This window comes from Meles meles, chromosome 18 (genome assembly GCF_922984935.1).
Source record: "Meles meles chromosome 18, mMelMel3.1 paternal haplotype, whole genome shotgun sequence".
In the NCBI taxonomy this organism is placed as follows: domain Eukaryota; kingdom Metazoa; phylum Chordata; class Mammalia; order Carnivora; family Mustelidae; genus Meles; species Meles meles.
Genome location: NC_060083.1, coordinates 6,104,999 through 6,129,253, shown reverse-complemented (window position 1 = coordinate 6,129,253; position 24,255 = coordinate 6,104,999). Strand labels below are relative to the sequence as shown.

Genomic DNA, 24,255 nt, shown 5'->3' with positions numbered 1-24,255 from the left:
TTAAATGCTGTAAAACATAACAGTTCTTTTTTTTTAATCTTTTTTTTTCCATTTTATTTATTTCTTCAGTGTAACAGTATTCATTGTTTTTGCACAACACCCAGTGCTCCATGTAACATAACAGTTCTTAATGCCCTGTGCTGTTTCAGAGCATTCTGTTCAATTCAACATGACAATAATTATTTCCTGCATTTTGTTTTTAAATGATTACTGTTTGGGGGCACCTCGGTGGCTCAGTCAGTTGGGGGTCTGACTCTTGGTTTCCATTCCAGTCATGAGCTCATGGGTTGTGGGATCAAGCCCCACGTCAGGCTCTGTGCTCAGTAGGGAGTCTGTTTGGGATTCTCTCGCTCTGCCCCTACCCACCAACTCTCCCTCTCTCTCTAATAGATGGATAAATCCTTAAAAAATAAGGATTTTTTTTGACTGTTTGACTTTTCATATTTATGTCCTTAATCCACCTAAAATTTATTCTTTTTAAGATTTATTTATTTCTTTATTTGAGATGGGGAGGTGGCTGGGGGAGGGGCAGAGGTTGAGGAGCTCAAGCAGACTCCCTGCTGAGCAGAGAGCCCAACATGGAGTTCAGTCTCATGGCCCCGAAATCACGACCTTAACCACAATCAAGAGTCTGATGCTAAACCCACTGAGCCACCCAGGTGCCCTTTAAAATTTATTTTTCTATAGAGTTCTAATTTTAATTTTTAATCTTAATACTGAGTTATCCTAACATCACTTATTGATTAATCTACCTCAAGACTCCAACTGATTTTTAATATCAATTTTTTATTTATTTATAATTGGGTCTGTTTCTAAGGTGTTACCCTTGGTGTTCTATTTGTTTGGCCCACACCAATCTCACATTGTTTTAATTAACAATGTTTTATAAGGAGACTTAATTTCTTCTGTAGGGCAACTCCTTCCCTCTGATTCTTCTTCAGAAATGTCGGGGCTATTGTTTACCCTTTGTTCTTCTGTGTACATTTGAGAGTATGCTTGTCAGGATCAAGAAAGAAATGCGTTGGATTTTGTTGTTAGAATTGCACCATTATGACGGGGGTAATACTGAGTCATCCTCCTGTGAGCATAGTTCTCTTCCCATTTATTTACAGTTCTGTTTATACCTTTCAAGTAGTATGTTATAGTTCTTACACCACGATCTTGCATATCTTTTCATATATTACTACCCACCTTATAGTTTTTGTTGGTATCCAAAATAACTTTTAAAAAATAACATTTGGTGGGTGAAGGGCATTTGGCTGGCTCACTCAGAGTCTACAACTCTCAATCTCAGGGTTGTGAGTTTGAGCCCCATGCTGGGTATAGACCTTACTTAAAAATAATAAAATCTTCAAAAAAAGATTTTAAAAAGTAAAGTAATTTTCTTGGCTTGAGTACAGATACCCTTTTATTTCCAATTTGATTTGTGTCCCTCAAGCTTGTTCTTGAACGTGCTTGTGAGTCCTTGTGGTTTATGTATATATTCTCTTAGATTTTCTATGTAGAAAATTAGATTTTGAACAATAATTTTATGATTGCCTTAGCTATTCTTATACATTTTCCTTTTCTTAATTTATTGCATAGTCTAGGACCCCCTGTATAACATTGAATAGGAAACGTGATGGCAGTTATGCTTGCCTTGGTCCTGATTTGAAAGAGAACATTCTAGTACTTCACCATTTCATATAATGTTTGCTTTGGGTCTGTGACAGACATCTATTATACATCTATTACTAGTTTTCTAACAGTATTTGGAAATTTTGTGTATCTCTATAATGGTAATATATTACTTCTTTAATCTATTAATGTAGCGAATTATTTTCATAGATTTTTCTAAGACTGAACCATCATTGCTTTTTCTGGGACAAATGCCATTTGGTCATCATATATTTATTTTTATATATTTAATTGGGATTTTTTTTTTAAGATTGTATTTATTTATTTGACAGAGACACAGCAAGAAAGGGAACACAAGCAGGGGGAGTGGGAGACGGGGAAGCAGGCTTCCGGCTTAGCAGGGAACTTGATGTGGGGCTCGATGCAAGGCTCAGTCCCAGGAATCTGGGATCCCAACCCGAGCCAAAGGCAGCCGCTTAACCAACTGAGCCACCCAGATGCCTCTAATTAGGATTTTTTAAAAGATTTATCCATCATTCACTGCCTTACTAATACAGGATTTTATATAACTTTCAGAACTTTGCCAATCTTGAAAAAATTATAGTTAGGCATACTTTTTAAAGTACACTTCTATTACTACAAGTGAGGTTGAATGTGCATATGTTTGCCAATCTCATTCGTACAAACAAAAAAGTAAACATAGCGTTGATGCACATTTCTGTTACTACAAGTGAGGTAAAGCATTTGTTCATATATTTAGGAGATATTTGTATTTCCTATACCATGAGCTCTTTTTGTATGTGTCACCATATCTTACAATGGCAATATTTACTTTTTCCTTTTTTTTTAATTTTTAAAAAAATTTTTAAAGATTTTATTTATCCACTTGACAGAGAGATAGAGAGCAGAAGTAAGCAGAGCAGCAGCCAGAGGGAGAGGGAGAAGCAGACTTTCCGCTGAACAGGGAGCCCAATGTGGGGCTTGACCCTAGGACCTTGGGATCATGACCCAAGCCAAAGACAGCTGCTTAACCTATTGAGCCACCCAGGCGCCCCTAACTTTTTCCTTTAATGGGGGAGAGTTTCTTTACATATTAAGGAGATTAGCTATTTAACGATAATTGGAGAAAATATGTATTTCCTTTTTTTCACCTTTTAAAAATTTTTAGATGAGAACATTTAAGTTCTATCTCTTAGCAAATTTCAGTTATACAGTACAGTGTTATCAGCTATAATCACCATGTTATATATTAGATCCTAAGACCTTATTCATCTTATAACCAAAAGTTTGTGTGCTTTTATCATATGCTCTGTTTCCTTCAACCCCCAAGTCCCAGCAACTGCTTTCTACTCTGTTTCTATGAATTTGACTGTTATTTGTTTTTCAGCTTCCTTTGTTTTTGGGGGTTTTTTTTTGTTTTTAAGATCCCGCGTGTAAGTGATACCATGCAGTATTTTTCTTTCTCTGTGGCTTATTTCTCTTAGCATAATGCCCTCCAGGTTCACTATGTTACTGCAAATGACAGGATTTCCTTTTTTTTTTTTTTTTAAGAACTCATTTTTTTTTAAAGATTTATTTATTTGACAGAGAGAAATCACAAGAGAAAGAGGAAGGGAAGCAGGCTCTCCGCTGAGCAGAGAGCCCGATGTGGGACTCAATCCCAGGACCCCGAGATCATGACCTGAGCTGAAGGCAGCGGCTTAACCCACTGAGCCACCCAGGCGCCCCAGGATTTCCTTTTTTAAAGCCTGGATAATATTCCTGTCTGTATTTCACATTTGTTTGATCCATTCATCTGTTGATGGACGCTGAGGCTGTTTTCATGTCATAGCTATTGTGAATAATGCTGTAATGAGCAAAGGGTATGAGTACTTCCAAGATCTGTTTTTTTCTTTCAAATATATACCCAGAAGTGGTATTGCTGGATCACATGTACTTGTCTTATCTTTAGTTTCTTTGGGAGCCTCCATACTGTTTTCCATAGTGGCTGTACCAGTTTACATTTCCACCAACACTGCACAGGGGTTCCTTTTCTCCACATCCTCATCAACACTTACTATCTCTTGTCTTTTTGATAATAGCCATTCTAACAGGTGTGAGGTGATATCTCACTGTGATCTTCATTTGCATTTCCCTGATAATTAATTACATTAAGCACCATTCCATGTATGTGTTGGCCATTTTTATGCCATCTTTTGGAAACATATTTTAATTGGTCCTTTGGATGTTTCCACCATGCCATTTTTTCTATTTTTATATAAATTTTTTATTTTTACATAAAATGTGTCAGTTTATACTTTCTTTTAAAACATACCAATTTTAAGTTAAACTTAGGAAGACCTTCCCCATTCAGAGGTTATAAAAATATTGCCCTCATGTCTTCTGCCATTTTTATGGGTTTATTTTTTATACTTAAGTATTGATCCATTTGGAATTTATCCTGTTGTGCAATGGAATATAAGGATCCAACCATAGTATTTTTTTCCATATCCCAGTTTTCCTAATACCATGTATTGAATGTTCATTTTTCCCCATTGATTTTTAAGATGTCATACTTATCATATACTAGATTCCCCAAAACCATTCACTCTCTCTCCCTTCCTTCTTTAGGAGGAAGGGATAGCTCATTCTTCATCAATATATGGATTTATGTGTATTTTTGTCATGGCCCCTTTCACTTGTATTTTTATTATAGGTATTTTAAATCTCTTTTATTTCTCCTATTAAATATTAAGCTCCTCAGAAGCAAAATTTTTCCTAACAATAATTAGTAAATAAATGTTTTAGGCAAAAGAAGTAGGAGTTGAGAGCTCTTGTGCTATGGGCTGCTAGCCCAGGACAAAGGGATGCCATGTACCCTGTTCCATTCTTTAAAGTATCATTCCTCCACCTGCACTGAGTTTGGAGTAGATGCGGTTTCTGTCCAATTCCACGAGCAAGAGTGGTGGGACACAGCCAAAAAATCATAGGCCCTGTGTCCCAAGTTTGGATAGCCTCTCATGTCCTATTGTATCATGCAAAGAGATGCCAAAGTCACTCATCTGTGTTCCATTTCTCCCAGGAGAGATCCCAGACCTCTACTCTGATGATGAAGTTGAAAACATCATAAATAACGTGAGGAACGAAGTCAAGAGCCAAGGTCTAGTTGATAGCAGAGAAAACTGTTGGAAGTTCTTTATAAATCGGGTCCGACGACAACTGAAGGTATAGAAAGATTTACTGCCCAGGATAGGCAGACCAGAGATGGTTCATGAGATCCTCTGCTGATATTTTGGACAAGCTGCCCTCATAGATTATACTGGGAGTGGGCAGGGAGGGTGGAGTGCCCTTCTTTGCCTGAGCAATTTTGCAAGGCTGCCCTTATCTACTTCAAGGGCAATAGCTTCTCCCTTGGCTCATGCAATCCTAGCATTCTTAATTTCTTGGCTAGAAGCCTGGCTAGTATTGACAGATTTTCTTCTTCCTCTGTTGGATTTTTTCCCCAACTTTCTGGAAAATAACCCAAACCCCTATCTGTCTCACTATGAGTATCTTCCTGATGCCCTCGTGGTTCTCCCCGCCCTCGGATTTCTCAGGTAACTCTCTGTTTATCCCCTGTGGGGAACACGTTGAGAGTCCGCAGCAGGAAGTTCCCAGCCATTGTGAACTGCACGGCCATCGACTGGTTTCACGAGTGGCCTCGGCAGGCACTGCAGTCCGTCAGCCTTCGCTTCTTGCAGAACACAGAAGGCATCGAGGTGAGAGGGCAGAGGAGATACTCCCCAAGGTCCCGCCCACCTGGGGTACAAGGAATTCCATGTCCAGAGTTTCAGTGTTCAAGTTTGGGATTCAGTAGACTTGGCGGAACAGAACTTCCCGTGGGATGAGGCCATGAGTGGGGCAGGCCATCACCTCCAGTCTTCACGTCCAGACAGTCTTTTTATTTTCCACTTTTCAATTTCAGCCCACAGTCAAGCAGTCAATTAGCAAGTTCATGGCTTTTGTCCACATGAGTGTCAACCAGATGTCTCAGTCTTATCTGAGCAATGAGCAGCGCTACAACTACACCACTCCCAAGTCATTCCTGGAGTTCATCAGACTCTACCAGAGCTTGCTGCGCAGAAATGGAAAAGAGCTCAAGTCCAAAATAGCGCGTCTCGAGAATGGGCTGCTGAAGCTTCACAGCACCTCTGCCCAGGTGGGTGACGGTCTTCCTTCGCCCCTGCCTTCGGGACACCAAGAGGGAGTGGGAGCACCCGTTTCCAGGGAACTAGAGGGATCATGGTCCAGGCCTGAGAATCATGTATGGTTTTTCAGAGACCTCGGTGTCACCAGACACTGTTCCAGGAGTTAAGGCTGAGCTCCCCTGCAGAAGGGCCCACTGTGAGCTTCAGGTCTGGTCCGCTCCCACGTACATATGATGGAATCCTCCAGAGCATCTCTTTAAACTTGCTTGTTACCACTCTCCTCCTCTTCTGCTACCTTCCTTTCCCCTCTCGCCGGCTTCCCTTCTGTCTTCAGAACCAAAAGAGATGAGTCGTTGGGAGAGACAGTTGCAGGACTATACCGGTTTTCCTTTTATTTCTTTGTATTATCTGTCAAAGCACCATCAGAACCTGACTTCTTAAATCCTGTCTCATTTCTTGCATTTCTTCATATATTCCTCAGTGGCTGGCCATCAAAAGGAGGTCCCTGTTGTTCTGTCCTTGTAATATATTTCTACTTACTCTTCCAAAGGGAACAAGTTTGTTTCAATTTCCTCTTCCTCCCTTGAGAATTGGAGGACAATTCTAGCACATTCTCTGCCCCTGCTCATGCCCATCAGACACTGCCAGTCCCTTGATGGCCCCCTTCTGTGCTCTGTTTGCTGGCTGCAGAGCCAGCCTCTCACGAACGTGGTGTGGTTTTCCTGCATTTGCACCATTAAACTCAATTGTGATCAACTTAATTCTTGGGCATCCCATGTTCCTACAGAGATCTAAGCCTTTTGCTCATTGTCATCGTTTCAGAGTTTTGTCTTCAGCATAACTGTTGAATTTGCTTCTTCTGACTTGTCCTCTCTCCCCGCTTTAGTTTCTTGAATCATAGTTGCAATATGTTGAGAGGATTTCAGTTCATTTAGTGGGAGCTGTAAGCCCTTGCAATCTATTCACATAGAATTTCTTCTGCTCGGGCCATTTTTCTTCTGTTATCTGGTTTTGTTCATCTGCTCCAGCCTCTCCTCCAGGAGCAATGATTTGCCGGATGGTTTCTCTGTGCCCTGTATCTATTATGACCTCACTCATTGATCTCATCCTTTTGGCTTTTCTCGCGTCTGTGTTCTAGGAGAGCTTTTCAAGTTTACCTTCAACAATTCTAATTTAACAGTGGGTAATATTGCTTCTGCTTATGTTTCCAGGGAAGACTTTAATTATGCTATTACATTATTAATATCCTAACAGCCCTTCCTCATCTCATCCTTTTCCCCTTCCAACACATCCTGTTGCTTTCTTATTTCAGCCTGTTTTCCTGCGCTTTGTCACAGACACCATCCTACCGCTGATGGCAGACAGCTTTCTCGATGTATTGTCTAGACCTGGTAGTGCACCATCTTCAGACCTGTGTTCTTCTTAGTCTCCTGGATGCTTTTCCCTTCCTTGTTCTGTATTTCTGCGAAGACCCTTTTCTTCTTTTTCTTTATTTACTCTCAGGCATAGTGAGATCTGTTCGGACTCGGTGTTTCTCCACTTGTGACGTGTAACATTTGTCCATGACACTCCTCTGTGTCCATTTTGTCATGACCACATCCCTTCCCCTGCCCAGTTCTGGGCAGATCGAGGGACACAGATCCCAGTCAAGGCCCTAGCCATTTACCTGGCACGTACCTTTGTTGTAGAAAGGTGGCATCTTCTCTCCCAACACTTTTCAGTACTCTCAATCTCTGAACTTCTAGAAAACAGCATGAGATAGAATCCCAGATTGCAGTCCTTCCGGTTATTTTTAACACCTGTCGCTTCTTCCTCTTTCTGTCCCCCACCGCCAACCTGTGGTGCCCTCAGAACACTGTCCTCCCAGCAGCCTCTGTTGTCCCTCCCCTCGCCTGTTCTCTGGGAATTACTGATCATCCCAGTAGAAGACCGGTTGTGCCATCGGTGAACCCAGCTCTGCCAGCCTGTGGCTAGCAGAGAAGCTGCCCCAGTCCCAGCATCAATCTCTTCTCCTTCAAAGTTCTCTGCTTCAATGAGTTGTGCTTTTACCTACCCAATTATCTAAAAACCGGGGACTTACCTTAGATTCTTCCCCTTGCCTCAGTTAAGAATTAACAAATCTTCTACTTTTCTATATGTCTCTCAAATGTACCCCTCTTGCTGTATCCCTCTTTTCAATGTCTTGATTTAGACACTTCTTACCTCGATGATTTCAACACATCAAACTTCACAATGTCTCCCCCATCCCAAACCTGCGTCACCAACAATTTCTCACACCACCCATCAGCTTGCGGTTGTCCGTGACTCTTCTCATTTCTGTCACACGCCCTGTGCCCAGACATCAGAAAATCGCTGTTGTCTCTAACTTCAGATATGCCCAAAATCCCAGCCCATGCACATCCTGTGCTTCCACGCCCCGATCTGGGCCACTGGCATCCTTAACCTGGGCAACCAGAGCACCTTTCTAGCTCATCTGTGTGCTCCTTTTGCCCATCTTTGGTCCATCATCAACAGAGTCGCCAGAATGATGCATTCAAACCATAAATCGGAGCATGTCACCTTTCTGCCCCAAACCCTGAGATGGCTTCCATTTCCCTAGTTAAAATGACTCCCCACGCTTCTCTGCCATGGCACCCTGCAGACTCTCAGACCTCACCTCCCACTGCCCTGTGTCCACAACGTTCCTCTCTCTCTGGCTGTGCCCCTGTGTGCTCTCTCCTCAGACAGCACTAGGCCTTCGCACTGGCTGTTTCCTCTCCCCGGGTGTTCTTCCCTCTCTCACCCCATGGCTCACTACCTCCTCTTTGCTCAAACGTCACCTTCTCCCTGAGTCCTACTCTGATGACCCCATTTTCAGTTGCAACCCCACACCACCCCCGCGTCCCTTATTCTGCTCTACTTTATCTTTTTCCCAAAGCACTTACCCCACCAACATGTAATTTACTTATTTGGTATCTTTCTTTTGTGGGGTCTGTCCCCATCTGTTGGACACAACCTCCGTAAGGACCGGGATCTTTATCTGTTTGGTTCGTTGATGCATCTGATGTGTCTAAAACAGTGCTTAGACAAAGTGGGCCCTCATTAAATGTTTGTTGAGTGAATGAATGAATGAATGAATGAATAGATGGGTCCCCCCACTGTATTCTAGACACAGTATCCAATAGAAATATCCTACCGGTCATAGATGCAAATTAAATTTTCTAGTAGCTGTACCAAAAGAAATTAAAGGAATAAAAGGAATTTTATTCTGACCGTGTATTTTAATTTTACATAATTACATCATATATTTTAAGAATAGGTTTTATTGAACCCAACACATCCCAAATCTTATCATTTTAACAGGTAATCAATGTATAAAAACATTATCAATGAAGTATATTTTTTTTCTACATGTCTTCAAAAACTAGTGTGTGTGGTTATACTTACAAAACATTGCCAATGGGACGAGCCACATTTTAGGTGCCCATTCATTACATGGGGCTGGCGGCTACCAAACCAGAGGGATGTTGGAGAGATCTTTGCTCAGTCCACAAGCTTAAATCTTCTCTTCTGTGGACATTAGTGTTTTAGACACGACATTGCAAATTCTCTGGACTTTTCTAGAACTTTCAAACTGTATCTTTGCCTGTATGCCATCCTTTCTTCCTCCCATCTACCCCATTGCACCCCCGCATCCGGCACTTCCTACTGGTTGTGACTGTCCCAGAACTCCACAGCCTGTCCATGTCTCTGGGTTTTACATCTCCCCTGCCCTTGTCAGCTTGTCGCTGTCAACACCTGTGTGGTTTGCTACCCTCTGTTCCCAGAAGCCCTTTTTAAGCTCTGAGAAGTTGTGCCTTCCCATCTCTGAGGTTCCATCCCCGAATTATGTTTCTTCTCTTGTGTATGTCATGTCATACCACCAGCAGTCATTTAAGCGCAAAAACTAGGATTCATTGGCTCACAGTAGGTGTTCTATAAATGTGTAGATAAAGGGCCATATGGGTAGATAAGATGGCCAGGGAGCCAACCAAACAAACACTTTCTAAAGTCACCTACAAGCTCAGAGTGGGGCTGGAGGAAGGGTTCCATAATACTGTGTACATGTATATATTTCATACTCATGGATGGTATGGATTCTTCTTGTAAAAATGGTGTCTTGGCTTCCTAACGCTGTTGTAAACCCTTCATCTGAAATTGTTCCTTGGGTAGAAAAAGCCTTAAGTATATCATCATAATCTTGGTATAGGGGTAATGATTTGGATTATGTGGTATCACTATCCTACTGCCCACGTAGGACAGTTGTGGGGATTCATAACCTCGTGGCTAAATGAATCTCACAGCTCTGGCTCAGATGGACTCCAGATTTCTTTAGCAACAATAGCAGTGTTAGGAGTAGTAATTAGACTGGTGAGAATGACAATAATTAATAATTATATGATTATCCAAGTTGATAAATTTTAGACGTAATTTCATGCTTAGACTCAAGGGGTCATAAACATAACTTTATTTTTCTATAACTGAATTTAACTTAGCTAGAGAGCTGCCTTTTTCATTTAAGAGTAGAAAGTTCTTTTTTTTATAAAGATTATTTATTTGAGAGAGAGAGTGCATAAGCCGTGGGGAGGGCCATGGGGAGGGGAAGCAGACTCCCCACCAAGCATGGAGCCCAACACAGAGCTCAATCTCATGACCCTGAGATCATGACCTGAGCTGAAACCAAGAGCTGGACATTCAACCAACTGAGCCACCCAGGTGCCCCAGGAGTAGAAAGCTCCTAATCTTGCATTTCAGGTTGCCTTGGTCACTTCAAGTTAAAAACTCAGTCTCTGGAGGGCAGTCAGTTCGAAGTCTAAGTCTACCTAGGGGCTGTTTCCCTGTGAAGGGTCTTCTGCTCCTTTCCATCTGGGTGGTGGTGGTCATGGCTTCAGGAGGCAGCGGTGGTCTTCGTGCTCTCACTGGCTCTGCTGATGGTGGCCTGTTCTGCTGGGTCTTCAGGCGGCCTTGTCTGTCTTTGCTGCTGTCTCAGATGAGAGCTTCACAGCTGGCGTCCCTTCTGTTCCATTCCTTCTCTTGGCACAGAACTCCCAACTCTGATTTGGGATCTCGCTCTGTCTTCTGCTGGCATCTCCAGAACCCACTGTCATCCCCACTCCGTATTTGGCTCATAGGGAAGAGGGGCTGTTGGGTTGAAGAAGTGTTCATAAAAGGCTTACAGGTTGTTGCCAATTCCCTACATATAAGATTTACTCCCCAATTCTATCTATCTGGAGACTCTTAAATTCAGTTTATCCTTGAGTTTCAAATAATCTCAGGCCACCGAATTTACTTAAAGTTGATGGTTCAATAATTTACCATGATGTATTCATCAGGACTCTTTCGGTTGCAAATGAAAAATTTTAAAAATGAATTCAAGTTCACTTAGCATTTTAAAAAAAGAAGAAGAAAGAAAGAAAAGGAAAAGTCTGGAGAGAGAGAGAAAAATTTTTTTGAGATGACATGATATATTTGGCAACTAACCAAAATCCAGCTGAAGTTGACTTAGACCAAAGAACAACAACAACAAATAAAACCAAGAAAATTCAGGGACAGAGCTGAATCTGGACAGGACTGGAGCTAGATCCTCCCTAAACATCCCTGTTCAAGCAAATGACCCCCCTGGGCTCTGGCAACCTCAGATTCACATTCTGTCTGCTTTGCAGCCCCACTGTAAGAAGGAGTTTGCCTTTCCCAGAATTTTCTGCCAAGCTCCTGGATAAATGGTCAGTGTCTCTGACTGGCCTCATCATTCTGCCCACACATGAACCATTCTCTGGGACTTGGATATTCTCCTTGGCCAAGCGAGGTTTAAAGGACCACTAGAATTGGCTCCACCCAGACTACGAGGACGTGGGAAGGGAGTGTTCCCCAAAGGAAATTCAAACTCTGTTTCCAAAACGGGGCTGAGAAGTTGTTATTAAGCAGACAACCATGGGTCTACTAGAGATGGGAACCCTCTCCATCTGAGAGGAGCACCTACGTGAAGCGTGAATTCATATGAGAACATGGTGGGTGACCGGAGGGACTCAGAGGAAGAAGGAAAATAGCCCTGGGCTTCCAGCCCTTGGCTCAGTGGGGGTTGCTGTGGATTATGGCAGGTTCTCACTCCTCCTTCTGTGACTCTGAGGAGAAAGGCCTGGGAAGCTTAGCCTTTCTCTTTAGTATCATGTTCCTGATCCTTGAAGAAGGGACGGTCTCTCACCACCAACCTCTTGTTATCCCACTCAGTTGACAACCCCCCCCCCCACCGTCTCCCGAATGAACATTCATGGGGCTGGCAAGACTGGGGAGAGGCTCTCTTTGCTGGTTGTGACATTCTCCTTCTTGATCCTCCTATCTGGGGGTGGGGGAGGGTGTCTAAAGAGAAGAGAGCCTAAGAGGGGCTTGAATGCTTTGAATAAGGGAAAAGAGAAGAGGAAATTTTAACTTGACCTTTTTCAACATACCGTTCTAAGACAGAAGAGCCATAAAATGAGCCTGACTCACGCCCTCCCTTGGCAAGGTGGGGAACACCTCGTTCTGACAGGGGGACCCTCCTGTCACAGCTTAAGAGCTGTAAAGCTCCCTTCACAGTGCTGGTGATTATTTACCTTGGACCCTAGGTCATGAAGCCTATGTGCCATCAGCAAAACAAACAGGCAAAAAACAAAACAAAACAACAACAAAGAAACCCCACAAAAACAAACCAAAGGGAAAGAAAAACCTCCAATTTTCTCAAGTCTCCCAAGATTTAAAAAGGAACAAAAAGTTACTGGTGTGTGTTCTGACTGCGGTGATTATGTGGTTCAATCATTTTGGTTTACAATCGCATCTTTGTCCTTGTAGAAATAACTCCCTGCAGCTGAACGACGGGAGATAGAAACAGATTAACCTTCCGGCACGGGCGTATAAGACTCGTTCTGGGGAGCAGGCCTTCATTTGAGGTTAACAAAAAGTCTCCAGTTCCCACGAATACACAAAATTAAAGAGCATTCTCTCTCCCCAGCACCCCACCCCTCCGCTTTCCTTTTCTTTTCTTTTGATCTGTCATGAAAAGGGAATTACTGGGCAGCATCTAGGCCTCTGTTTCCTTTCTCCCCTTCTGCATTTTGCATCATAAAGCTTTCCAGTCTGCTTGGCGTGTCTCGGGAGCTCTGAAGTCATCTTCGGTTGCTGCATGGAAATGGGCTGCAGGAAAATGGGACACGGGAGGTCATCCTACAATGTAAAGTTTATGGGCCATATTGCAAAGACAAGTGGCTTTTTTTACTTCCCAGAAAGAAACAGATCTGAGGAGGCTTCTCTTTGCATGTCCAAGGGCCATTAGGCCAGGCCAGTGACTCTCAGACGTGGAGGTGGGCCTCTGTATCACCACAAGGGCCTACAAAAACACAAATCACCTGGCTCAGTCCAGAATTCCTGATTCAGTAGGTCTGGAGTGTGCCCAAGAGTTTAAGTTTCTAGCAAGTTCCCAGGGGCTGCTGCTGCTGAGAAGCACTCTGACAGCACTCTGAGAAGCAGCACCCTCCACTTGACTGAATGAAACAGAGAAAACCATTCCTCCTCCAGCAGATCATAGAAATAGACCATTCCCACGTGCTAATGTTCCCAGCACTTCATTATTTCCTCCAAAATGCATGTGAATCCAGAGGCTGGATGGAGAGCCCTGCTGGGTTCTGGTCTGGCCCCTGGAATTCTCTCTGCCGGTCATCTCTCTCGTAAGGATTGTGGGAATAGACTAAGAGTAACCAAGTAAGAAGAAGCTAATGCTCTCTCTTCAGAGCTCGCTGTAGCTCACTCTAGCTGGGAGTCAGCCCCCAGCACCTGGGTTTTGGCAGAGACTCAAAGGCAGGTGGAGGGGTGGGAGAGCTTCATGGTGGAAAGAAAGGCGAGGTATGGGGTGTGTCCCAATGGAGGCTAGGGGCCTGCGGAAGCTGGTGGCAGGTGCCCCAGAATTGGGTGCCCAAGTAATCAGTTAGGGGAGCGTGTCTGACCTTCTCTGGTCAGTCCTAAGTTGGCAGGTGGAACAAAAGTTAAGGAAGGGGTCTGCTCTTAATCTTAATTGTTACAGAGCCTATCTATTGTTTGCCTTCCTGGATTGTTACAGAGATGGGAGTCTGACTTCCTACCTGTCTGACTGAATGAGAGACAGCAGACTGGCTTCTTGAGCTAGTGATGGTACATAATGGGTCAGTCTCCTGGGCACCAGGAGGGTCACGGTTGTGGGTCAGAGTTCTGGTTTACACACGGTCTGGCTGCTGTCTGTTCACACATTCAGTGGCTGGCTCAGTTCTTGGCATACCTCACACTGGCCAATGTCCATTAAATAATGACTGACTTTTATGACATGCCCACTCGTGTGGAAAGTATTACATGAGGCACGCGGAGTTTTATAAGAGGCGGGCCCCGATGTCCGTGAGGAGCAGCCTACGTCATGTGGGCATCAAGGAGAAAGAAAGGTCAGGACATGCGTCGCTTAGAATCTTCTATGACATTTACTGTAGAGGGAGGAGGAAGAGGGAGTCCAGGGTCAAGTGCCTCTCCCGGTCAAGGCACTTGGCTCGAGAGAAGAGCTCAGCTTTGCACCTTCCTTGCATCAACAGTTGGCATTTTTCCCCGCGAGGTCAGATCCCCAGGGTCCCCCCCCCCCCCCGTCACCCCGTCCAAAGCCCCATTGCTCCCGCTAAGCCCGGGGCCTCTCCGCTGCAGGTGGATGGCCTGAAAGCCAGGCTGGCCGCGCAGGAGGGGGAGCTGAGGCAGAAGAATGAAGACGCCGACAAGCTGATTCAGGTGGTCGGCGTAGAGACAGACAAGGTGAGCAGAGAGAAGGCCATGGCCGACGAGGAGGAGCGGAGAGTGGCCCTCATCATGCTCGAGGTGCAGCAGAAGCGGAAGGACTGTGAGGAGGATCTGGCCAAGGCGGAGCCGGCGCTCACAGCAGCCCAGGCGGCTCTCAACACCCTCAATAAGGTAAGAGGATCCAGTGTCTGTCCCACCTGCTTACCCTTCCGGGGGGGGGGGGGCTCCCGTGACCCGGACAGCACAGCACCCTGGTGTCCCAGAGAGATCCAAGGGCAAAGGGAGAGGGTTTTGGGCTTGAAATCCAGCTGCCAAAACCAAGAGTCAGACACTTAACTGACTGAGCCACCCAGGCGCCCCACGAGTAATTTTTAATCATGAAAATACCATTATATGTTATTTGTATAATAAAAAAAATAAGTTCACCATAAAAAATACACAGGGAACAAACAGAAAGTTCTAAGTAACTTTGTAGGGGGGAAAGGACCATGAAATTGCAAACAAAACCATTCCCACTAAGGCAGGAAAAACCACACCGGATTTATTCCAGTTTAGCTATAAAAGTGAGATAAAACTGCCAAGGTAGAGACTCGAAGTGTGCAGAGACTTACTACCCGGCTCTGATTCACAGGGGTTCCTCATGCGTTAACTACAGATTGATTGTGAAGTTTGAAAATGATGGGAAAGCAGGGAAGTGGGCATGAAATAGCAGAGTTCCGGGAACGCGGAGGGTTTTAAGGACATTCTAGGGGTCTTTGGGTCCACAGGACTGCCCTCACCACACGCAGTACAGGCTGCTCCTTTCCACTTCACCAGGCGTTTGGGCTCAAGGTCATAGCTCAGGGTCCTGGGATTGAGCCCTGCATCGTGCTCCACACTCAACTCGGAGTCCCTGTCGTTTGACTTTTAAATATTAGCAAGTAATACAAAAAGCACATTTTATGGTCAAATACATTGGAAAATCCTAGAGTTTCCAAGTTGGATGGACTTCTCTCCGACAGGACTTCTTAAAGGACTGTGTTATGTGATGAGCCTGGTACTGAGAGCGATAGAGACAGCATGAGAAAATAAAACCTCGGGTGACTCTAACTTAAGGACAGGGGTGTAAGACACCTGTGTAAAGCACTAGTAAATCAGATTCACCATGGGACACCTGGGTGGCTCAGTAGGTTAAGCTGCTGCCTTCGGCTCAGGTCATGATCCCAGGGTCCTGGGATCGAGTCCCACATGGGCTCGTTACTCAGCAGGGAGCCTGCTTCTCTGTCCACCTCTGCCTGCCTCTCTGCCTGCTTGTGTGCTCACTCGCTCGCTCTCTCTCTCTCTCTCTCTCCTTCTCTCTGACAAATAAATAAATGAAATATTAAAAAAAAAAATCAGATTCACCATGCCACCCACTGAAGAGTTTTCCCTACGTGAGATTATTCAAGTAACCATCCTCAACCCTAGATCAAAAATGAAAAGCTTCATCATCATTTGGGGAGATGTCAAAAGGGGACCTAACACAATTCAGCATCCATCGCTTACTAAAACTCTCAATAAAGTAGGAATACAAGGATATTTGCATTTTTAGCTAACAGATGGCAATCAATCCCAATCCAAGGACAAAATATCCTATCCAATGATAGAACATTAAATGTGTTCCCATTAGGATAAAAAAAGCATAATAATGGTCTCTGTCACCATTATTAAAAATAAAAAAATTATCCTAGAATTTCTAGCCATAATAAATGAAAAATAATCATCATGTAAACGTTATAATACCTGATATAGAAAAAATAATAATAAAAAGGAAGAGTTAAGGACCCATCACAAAGTAATTTACAAAAATTTATAGCTTTCTTAATATCAGCAGTAGCCCGTTGGAAAATATGACATTTTAAATTAGTGACCAAAGCACAAGATACAAATAAGTGAATATAAATTCACTGAAACAATGTAAAGAAAACTGCACACCCTTGTTAACGAACATAAAATTTGAATAGACGACTGTATATATACAAGTCTTTGGGAAGATTCAATATTACAAGGATGTCTGCTAATCCTCAAATTATTTTTGAAGTTAAATGTCAATCTAATTTACCTCGAGTTTGATTTTTGGTTTATTTGTGTCTCATGCCTTTAAAAGTTCATATCATTTAAGCAGCTGTTAAAGATTTAGTGACTTAAATGTCCAACTGTATGGAGTTGGTAAAATAAATTGTGGCTTATCTAAAGGAGAAAAAACCACGTATTTCAGTTAAAATCATGTTTTACAAAAATAATGACACTGACAATTTCAGATACAATTTTTCGTGAAAATCAGGCTCAAAAAGTAGCTAAACAGTGATTGATAGGTGTGTGTTTGTGTTTGTGTATGTGTATGTGTGTATAAAGGAAACAGCCAGATCCTCGTTCCTGCGTCTCATGGTCATCTACGTGTCCGCTCACTCGTTCTTCTGTGTCTGTGAGTCTCTGTGTCATGTGTGCGTGTACATGTGGGACATGTATATGTGGCGTGTGCGTATATGTGGTGCACACGTGTGTGTGACATGCCAGTGTCCATACACCTGTGTACATACATGATGTGTGTTACTACGATGCAAGACACATGATGTGTGCACAAATGATGTATGGATAGTGACGTGAATGTGTGCGCACCTATAATTTGTGTACATGTGACACGTGTGTATATGGCGTGTGTGATGTGTGTGTATGATGTGTGTGACATCTACGTGTGTATGCATGTGATGTGTGTATATATGACGCATGTATATGTGTTGTGTGTTACGACACAGTTCACAAAACAAGAAACCCAAATTGCTTAAAAACATGAAAAAATATGTTTAGTATCACTAGTAAATATGTATATGCCCATACATGAATTAAACTGATGTTATCCCCTTTCAGTCTGTCAAACCAAGCATGCCTGCTGTTGGCTAGTTCACAATCCTGCCTGCCTTCTGGAAACTGTGTCTTCCATCCTGTGCTCCTCTTATGAGAACCGTAACTGCCTGCCTTGCAGTGATTGGCTACAGGAGCCCCACCTAACTAAACAAGATCATTTCCCAGGACATTTTTTTAAAGACTCATTGACTGACTGATTTAGAGCATGCAAGGGGCAGGCAGGGAAGAGGGAGAGAGAGCATCTCAAGCAGCGGCCTCCCTGCTGAGCAAGGAGCCTGATGCAGGGCTCCATCCCAGGACCCTGAGATCACGATCTGGGCAGCAACCAAGGGTCGGCCCTTTAACCGACTGAGCCACCCAGACACTGCTCCCAGGACATTTTTATTTCCACTTGCACGGGAGGACAAGTCTCCTCTTCTGATTGCAAAGCCCTGGCCTTGACCTTGAACAGCTGACTCCCTTTCATTCCAGGTGAAATGGAGTCATGGACTCCATGGACACCCATGTTGATGGACACCCATGTTGATGAGCACGTGCTGTATGCTGAGTTCTGTTCTAGGCCCTGGGGCAACTGTGGTTAACAAGACTGAGGAGGCTATGGAAATTCAATAAAGAAAAGGTGGTGACCAATTCTGATAGCCCCAAGTTGTCTGCAGATCATCAAGGAGCTGCTAGGAAATGATGGGAAGGGGAAGCTGATGGGGAAGTCCTTCTCAGTGGGCCACGTCTGAATTCTGAATTGAGATCCTGATGGACGAGAAGGGATGAGCCAGGCAAATAGCTTAGCAAAAAGCGTTCCGGGCAGGGGTCCTGAAGTGGGGATGAGCTTGGCAATCGATGCACTAGAAGGAGGAGACCATGGCCAGAGCTTAGTGACAGAGACAATGACACACGGTGAGGGCAGAGGGGTAGGTCGTAGGCCTTGCAACACAAGAAGATGCTGTGCAAAACAGAAGTACGCACAGGGAGCAGCAGACACAGAAGATCCAGAGAGCCTGCAGGAGCTCAAACCACAGGTGGGGCACGTGGGTGGCTCAGTGGGTTAAAGCCTCTGCCTTCGGCTCAGATCATGGTCCCCGGGGTCCTGGATCGAGCCCCACATCAGGCTCTCCACTCAGCAGGGAGTCTGCTTCTTCCTCTCTCTCTCTCTGCCTGTCTCTCTGCCTACTTGTGATCTCTGTCTGTCAAATGAATAAATAAAATCTTTTAAAAAGCAACAACACAGGTCCTGTTCGCCCTTCCAGGCAGCTCCCAGCTGACCGCCCTCAGACACTGGAAAGAGAAAGTCCTCTCTGTCCGTGAGCTGGGTCCTCTGTCACTGTTACCAACAGGCTGCGGGTAATTTATCGAGAGATACGAATATAAAAAAAGACTGGAAGGAACTACATGGAAACATTAACAGCGGCATATCTGGGTCGTAGGATTCCCTTTCAACTCTGTCCGTTTTTATGGTTGCTTATTTCAGGACGTTGAGCGTGCTGAACTCACCACGGGTTTAAAATCGTGGGGTTTTGTTCCTGATTCTATGTTCTGACTCTGCCCCCCGGGGAGGTCACCCCTCACATGTATGCCGTCTTTCCATCCCCACCTCTGATGAGTTTTTGTGACCAAATGTGAAAATGGTTTCAGAAGCAGAGATCGTCTTCCCACGTGCTTTCATTAGGAGCAGGAAGTAATCCCCTCCCCTTGCCGTTTGTAGATTTCCAGGCCCTCTTGGGCTGGAAATGAATTTGGCACAACTTCCAAATCAAGACCCCCCCCCCCTTCCAAAATCATACCCAAAACAAGTGCTTCTCGGGTCATAGGCTTCTCACACGTGGTCGTGACATGCATTTAAGACACAGTTTCTCTCACAGATGAAGGCACACCCCTGCTCCCAATTTACAGACGGACACACAGAGGCCCGGAGAGTTGAAATAACTTGCCAAGGCCGTTCGGCCGTATCTTTCTGGTGCAAGTGATGCTTGGAGCAGAGGACGACCCCACCTTGAAGCAGGGGCAGTGATTGTGCTCAGCTTTCGGGCTGAATTATTTCCTGGTGGAAAATGTCACTTTGCCATCCGTACAGTCGAGAGTAGTTAGAATAAGCTCATGGAACAAAGCTCTTTAATTAAAGAAAAATAAAATTTGTTGGGTTACAGGCCTAGTCTCTCCAATCGAAGATGGGAAATTAATTTATAATAACCTTATCTTTTATTCATAGCGAGCTGCCTATTTCAGAGAATGCTGGCATCCTTCTATTTTACTGTTGAATGTGAAATAATTGTGTGTTTCTAATGGGCTGTGAGTGGCGTTCCAGAGCTGAACAAACGAGCTGAGCCTCGGCTAGCCCTTGGCAGGCGACTCTGAAGCCTCTGGGGGGTAGCTTTGGTTTCCTTCGGATGAGTCATGACATTTAAAACTCGGAGGGCTCCGCGGGCTTCAAAGCAGCCCTTTCCCGAACGATCGTCCTGGAGCCCAAGTCCATTAGCGGCAGAGGACAAAGGAAGTCCGACTGTTTGTCCCTAAGCACCTCCTCCTCTCTCCGCAGACCAACCTGACCGAGCTGAAGTCGTTCGGCGGCCCCGCCTCCGGCTGTCAGCAACGTCACTGCGGCGGTGATGACCCTCACGGCTCGCGGGGGCCGCGTGCCCAAGGACCGGAGCTGGAAGGCCGTCAAGGTCACCATGGCCAAAGTGGACAGTTTCCTGGACTCCCTCATCAACTTCGACAAGGAGAACATCCCCGAGAGCTGCCTCAAGGCCATCAGGCCGTACCTACAGGACCCCGAGTTCAACCCCGAGTTCGTGGCCACCAAGTCATCCGCGGCCGCGGGGCTCTGCTCCTGGGTCATCAACATCGTGCGCTTCTACGAGGTCTTCTGCGACGTGGAGCCCAAGCGCCAGGCGCTGAGCAGAGCCACCGCGGACCTCGCTGCTGCCCAGGAGAAGCTAGCAGCAATAAAAGCCAAAATCGCGGTAAGTGAAGCCGGGGCCCCTCCTCCCCCATTCCACCAGGGCAGCCTCTGGGGGAAACCACATGCACGCCCCTATACTCCCAGCGCCGGAGAGTCCCGATTTTGCAAAAGAGGCAGGAAAACCAAAGTGGGATGCCGAAAATCCTGGCTTTTCAACTGAGGCCCCTTTTGCTTTTTCTCAAATACTCTACAGTCCATGGGAGACTGATCCCATGGTCTCCGCTGTTCTATGGAGGCTTTTGGAAGCAAGCAGGACATTGTGGTTGGGGGCAGTCCCTTGACCGTAAGTGTAAAACAGTGAGGGTCATTAGTTTTGACTACCTCTGGGTGATGTCTTGAGTAGATCCGCCTCTCTCCAGACTGGGGGCTGGGGTGATCGTGGATTTACACCTGTTTGAGAGACAGTTCCCCCCTGAACCTCATCTTTGCCCTTAAAAATGGACACAATCAAAGGTAGAAATCGGAATCCCTTAGGACGGGAGAGCCGCTGAAATTCCATTCCAGGCTGTCCCCTTTACAGACGTGTGACCTTTAGAAAGATCTTTAAAATGCCCACACTTCAGTTTCCTGAAGTAAAATGGACACAGTAACCTCTCGCTTATTGAGATCACAGTGATGACCCAGGGAGAGTGTCCTCAGAGACCCCTCCCGTAGTCCACATGGGGCTAAGGCCACTGCCACGGTCACGACGACCATGGCTACCCTGTCTCTGCTCTCCCTCCTCCTCCTCCCTACATGTGCTCCCGCACCCGTGCTCCAGCTCCGGTGATGGGTCACTCCTGGGATCAAGTTCAACCCAAAACACTTCCTGGATCTTTCCTTTCTATGCACACATTCCAGGCAAATAAGATCCTTGCAGCAAGTCTGTCGTGATGGTAAAAGGGACTTACAGATGGTGAGAAGCAAATTGCAGACGTGCCATCCGCCTCCCATGACACGGGCGTATTGATTGCTAGATTAAATTCCGTGGCCGAAAGCGCTAGTTCAAAGAACCTTGCCACCGACTCTTTCTCAAGAAAAGAAACTTGGTGTGTATTAAGGAGGGCACGTACTGCCTGCAGCGCTGGGCGTGGCGCATAAGCAATGAATCTTGGAACACTGAAAAAAAATAAAATTTAAAACAAGAAAAAAAGGAAAAGAAACCTGGGCAAAGCAGCTAATTGCTCAGTATGTTGGCTTTATAAATCCAAGACGTTCAGGGGCCCGTCTCCTTAAAACGGATGATAATCACCTTCACAATGGCCTTCTTCAAAGAACACCCAGACCAGAACACTGCAACACCCCCATGGCTGATTCTGAAGGGAATGAGCCTCCTGAGAATTTCCATATTCTACAGTTTTTCCCAGAAAAATGTTATAACTGCATTTTCAAAGTTGGTTTTCTTTTTTTTCGCTCAAGTTATTTTAACTAAAGGAACATTTGGTGCAAAGGGAATGTTTTCAAAATGTTTATACCTTTTCACTAGCCAACATTCCCATGATGGGCCCAGTCAACCTGTGAAAGCAACAAGCACATCTTTCAAATACTTGGCTACCTTAGGAAGGCACTTCTTTTCTGCCAAAAAAAAATTTTTAAATGTATTCTGTCTTTTAACAACCTCCTCTCCCTCCTTTGCTTATCCACATGCCTTTCAGCATCCCAAGACTTCGGACACTCCCCCACTAATGACAGATGCTAATGACAGACACTAATGACACTCCCACCCCTAACATGAGGCCCACCCCAGGAAAGGAAATTCTTCCCTCTAGGACACGGAGGCCATTGCCAGCTCCTCTGATCCCCCAGCCTTATTTGCAGGATTTTATGATACTTGCAAGTAAAGAACATTATATCCAAGCTAAAGTTTATTTTTTTAAAAAAGCATATTCCCAAACAGATTATCAAATACCTAAAAACAGGAATGCTGGCGTTATATCTGCGTAGTATATTTTGGATGGGTTTTACGTATAGGTATTTTCCTTTTTTTCTGTAACAATAGCATATATTAATATAGTAATTCATTAAAAGAATGGTAATAAAAACAAGGCATTTTCACGGAGCATATACTGACACATAAGTAAAATATCAGAGAAAGGCATTTAGTGAGAAACCACTGTCTCCAGCCTTATAAGTGCTCGTGTCAAAAAGGACTGGTCAAGCCACTCAGAGCCTTCATGCTAGTACCTTCTGTGTGTTTCCTTTGACCCACGCTCAGTCTTTGCAAACGATTTTGTTAACCACCCGTATTTAAATCAACAGGAGATTTTCATAAAAATCTGATGTCTGGCTGGCCTTAAAGTCATCAGAACAGCATGAACCGACCCTAGAGTTGAGTAGCCCCTTGAGTAACCCCATCCAACCCCTTTTGTCACAGGTTCCCACTAATGCCTGTGTTTTTCAATGTCAGGCTCCTCTGACCATCTCCCATGGTCTTCCTGGCCCCGTCTCTAGACTGTGCGGACATCTCTGTTTCTTCAGCTGCGCATCTTCTCAATACCATCATGACAACCACTTTTCATTGACATTAAAAGTAATTCTTGCCCTGGGGCAGAGAAGCAACCTCCTTGGAACCTTTGGTTTTCAAGGCAAAATTATTGCCCTTTTCTTCAGTTCTTCCCCTGACCTCCCACCTCCCACTTTCGTTGCCATTACCGATTGTTTCTTTTGCTTTTGAGTCACCGAGATGCAAAATATCTCTGCTCTGTTCTGCAACCAAGATTAAGTGTCCCAGGCTCTGTTCACTGACTGACTGGGAAAGGTGAAACATCAGTAAATTCCCTTTGCATTCTCTGAACCTTCCTGTATTTTTCTTAGCAGATCTAACTGGTCCATTAGTATTCCATTTCCTTTATTTGTGAAAATTATTTTTTATTAGTAATAATCCACAAAATGCTATTTGGGCTAATAAACAAATTCTGAAAACATGAAGGATATACAATAAACACATAAAAATCACTATTTCTATACGTAAGCATTGAGTGATCCAAAAAGGAGATTAAGAAAATCATTCTTTTTATTCAAGGATCGTTGACACACAATGTTGCATGAATTTCAGATGCACAACATAGCGATGTGACAAGTTTCTACATTTTCTGTACTCGCCATAAAGGTAGCTACCACCTGTCATCACATAGCACTATTACAAGATCGTTGATTGTAGATTCCCTATGCTGTGCCTTTCATCCCCATGATTTATTCATCCCATAACGGGAAGACTGGACCTCCTACCCCCCTCACCCATATTGCCCACCCCCACTTCCTCCTCGCCTCTGGCCACCATCAGTTTCTTCTCTGTGTTTATAGGTCTGACTCGGTTCTTGTTTAAAACAATTCTATTTTTAATTCACTTCCTTCTTTTATACAATCCTTCCCCTTCCCCCTGGAGTTTCTACTTGCTTTTGTGGTTTTTTTCTCTGTCATTAGTTCCTTTTGCATAACCTCATTACCCTTAAACTCTCCATGCAATCCAGTGTCCTAGCACTTCCATTTTTGCCCCCATGACCTTTCACGGTTGTCCCAGACTCAGAGTTCCAATCAGTGTTGGAGAGGAAACACGTTTGCTGCTTTCTTGGGTTGGTTCCATTGACTTCCGGAGCCCTTGACTTCTCCTTCCTTGATTTCTTCTCTTGTTTGCTGGAGCTCACTATTAAGTCACTTTCTCAGAAATGTTAAGTAAGAGGTCAATTTTCTGATTGGTTCAAATCTGGAATACCTTTCTTTGGTTTTTAAACTGACCTGGCAATTTTGCTAAGTACTGAATTCTGATGCTAGTGTCCTTTTCTTTTTTTTTTTTTTTTTTCTCTTTTTCTTGAGAGAGCACAAGTGGAGGGAGGGGCAAGGGGAGATAGAGAAAGGGAA

General features: G+C 44.4%; 1 protein-coding gene across 1 annotated transcript in view; it reads left to right on the top strand.

The window, feature by feature from the left end:
• Window positions 1-24,255, top strand: part of DNAH9 (dynein axonemal heavy chain 9) — a 326,713-nt gene that overhangs the window by 211,098 nt on the left and 91,360 nt on the right. Inside the window, 6 exon segments of the mRNA XM_045984493.1 lie at window positions 4,679-4,821; window positions 5,193-5,354; window positions 5,561-5,794; window positions 14,490-14,750; window positions 19,993-20,022; window positions 20,024-20,419. Coding sequence (XP_045840449.1) covers window positions 4,679-4,821; window positions 5,193-5,354; window positions 5,561-5,794; window positions 14,490-14,750; window positions 19,993-20,022; window positions 20,024-20,419 — 1,226 coding nt within the window.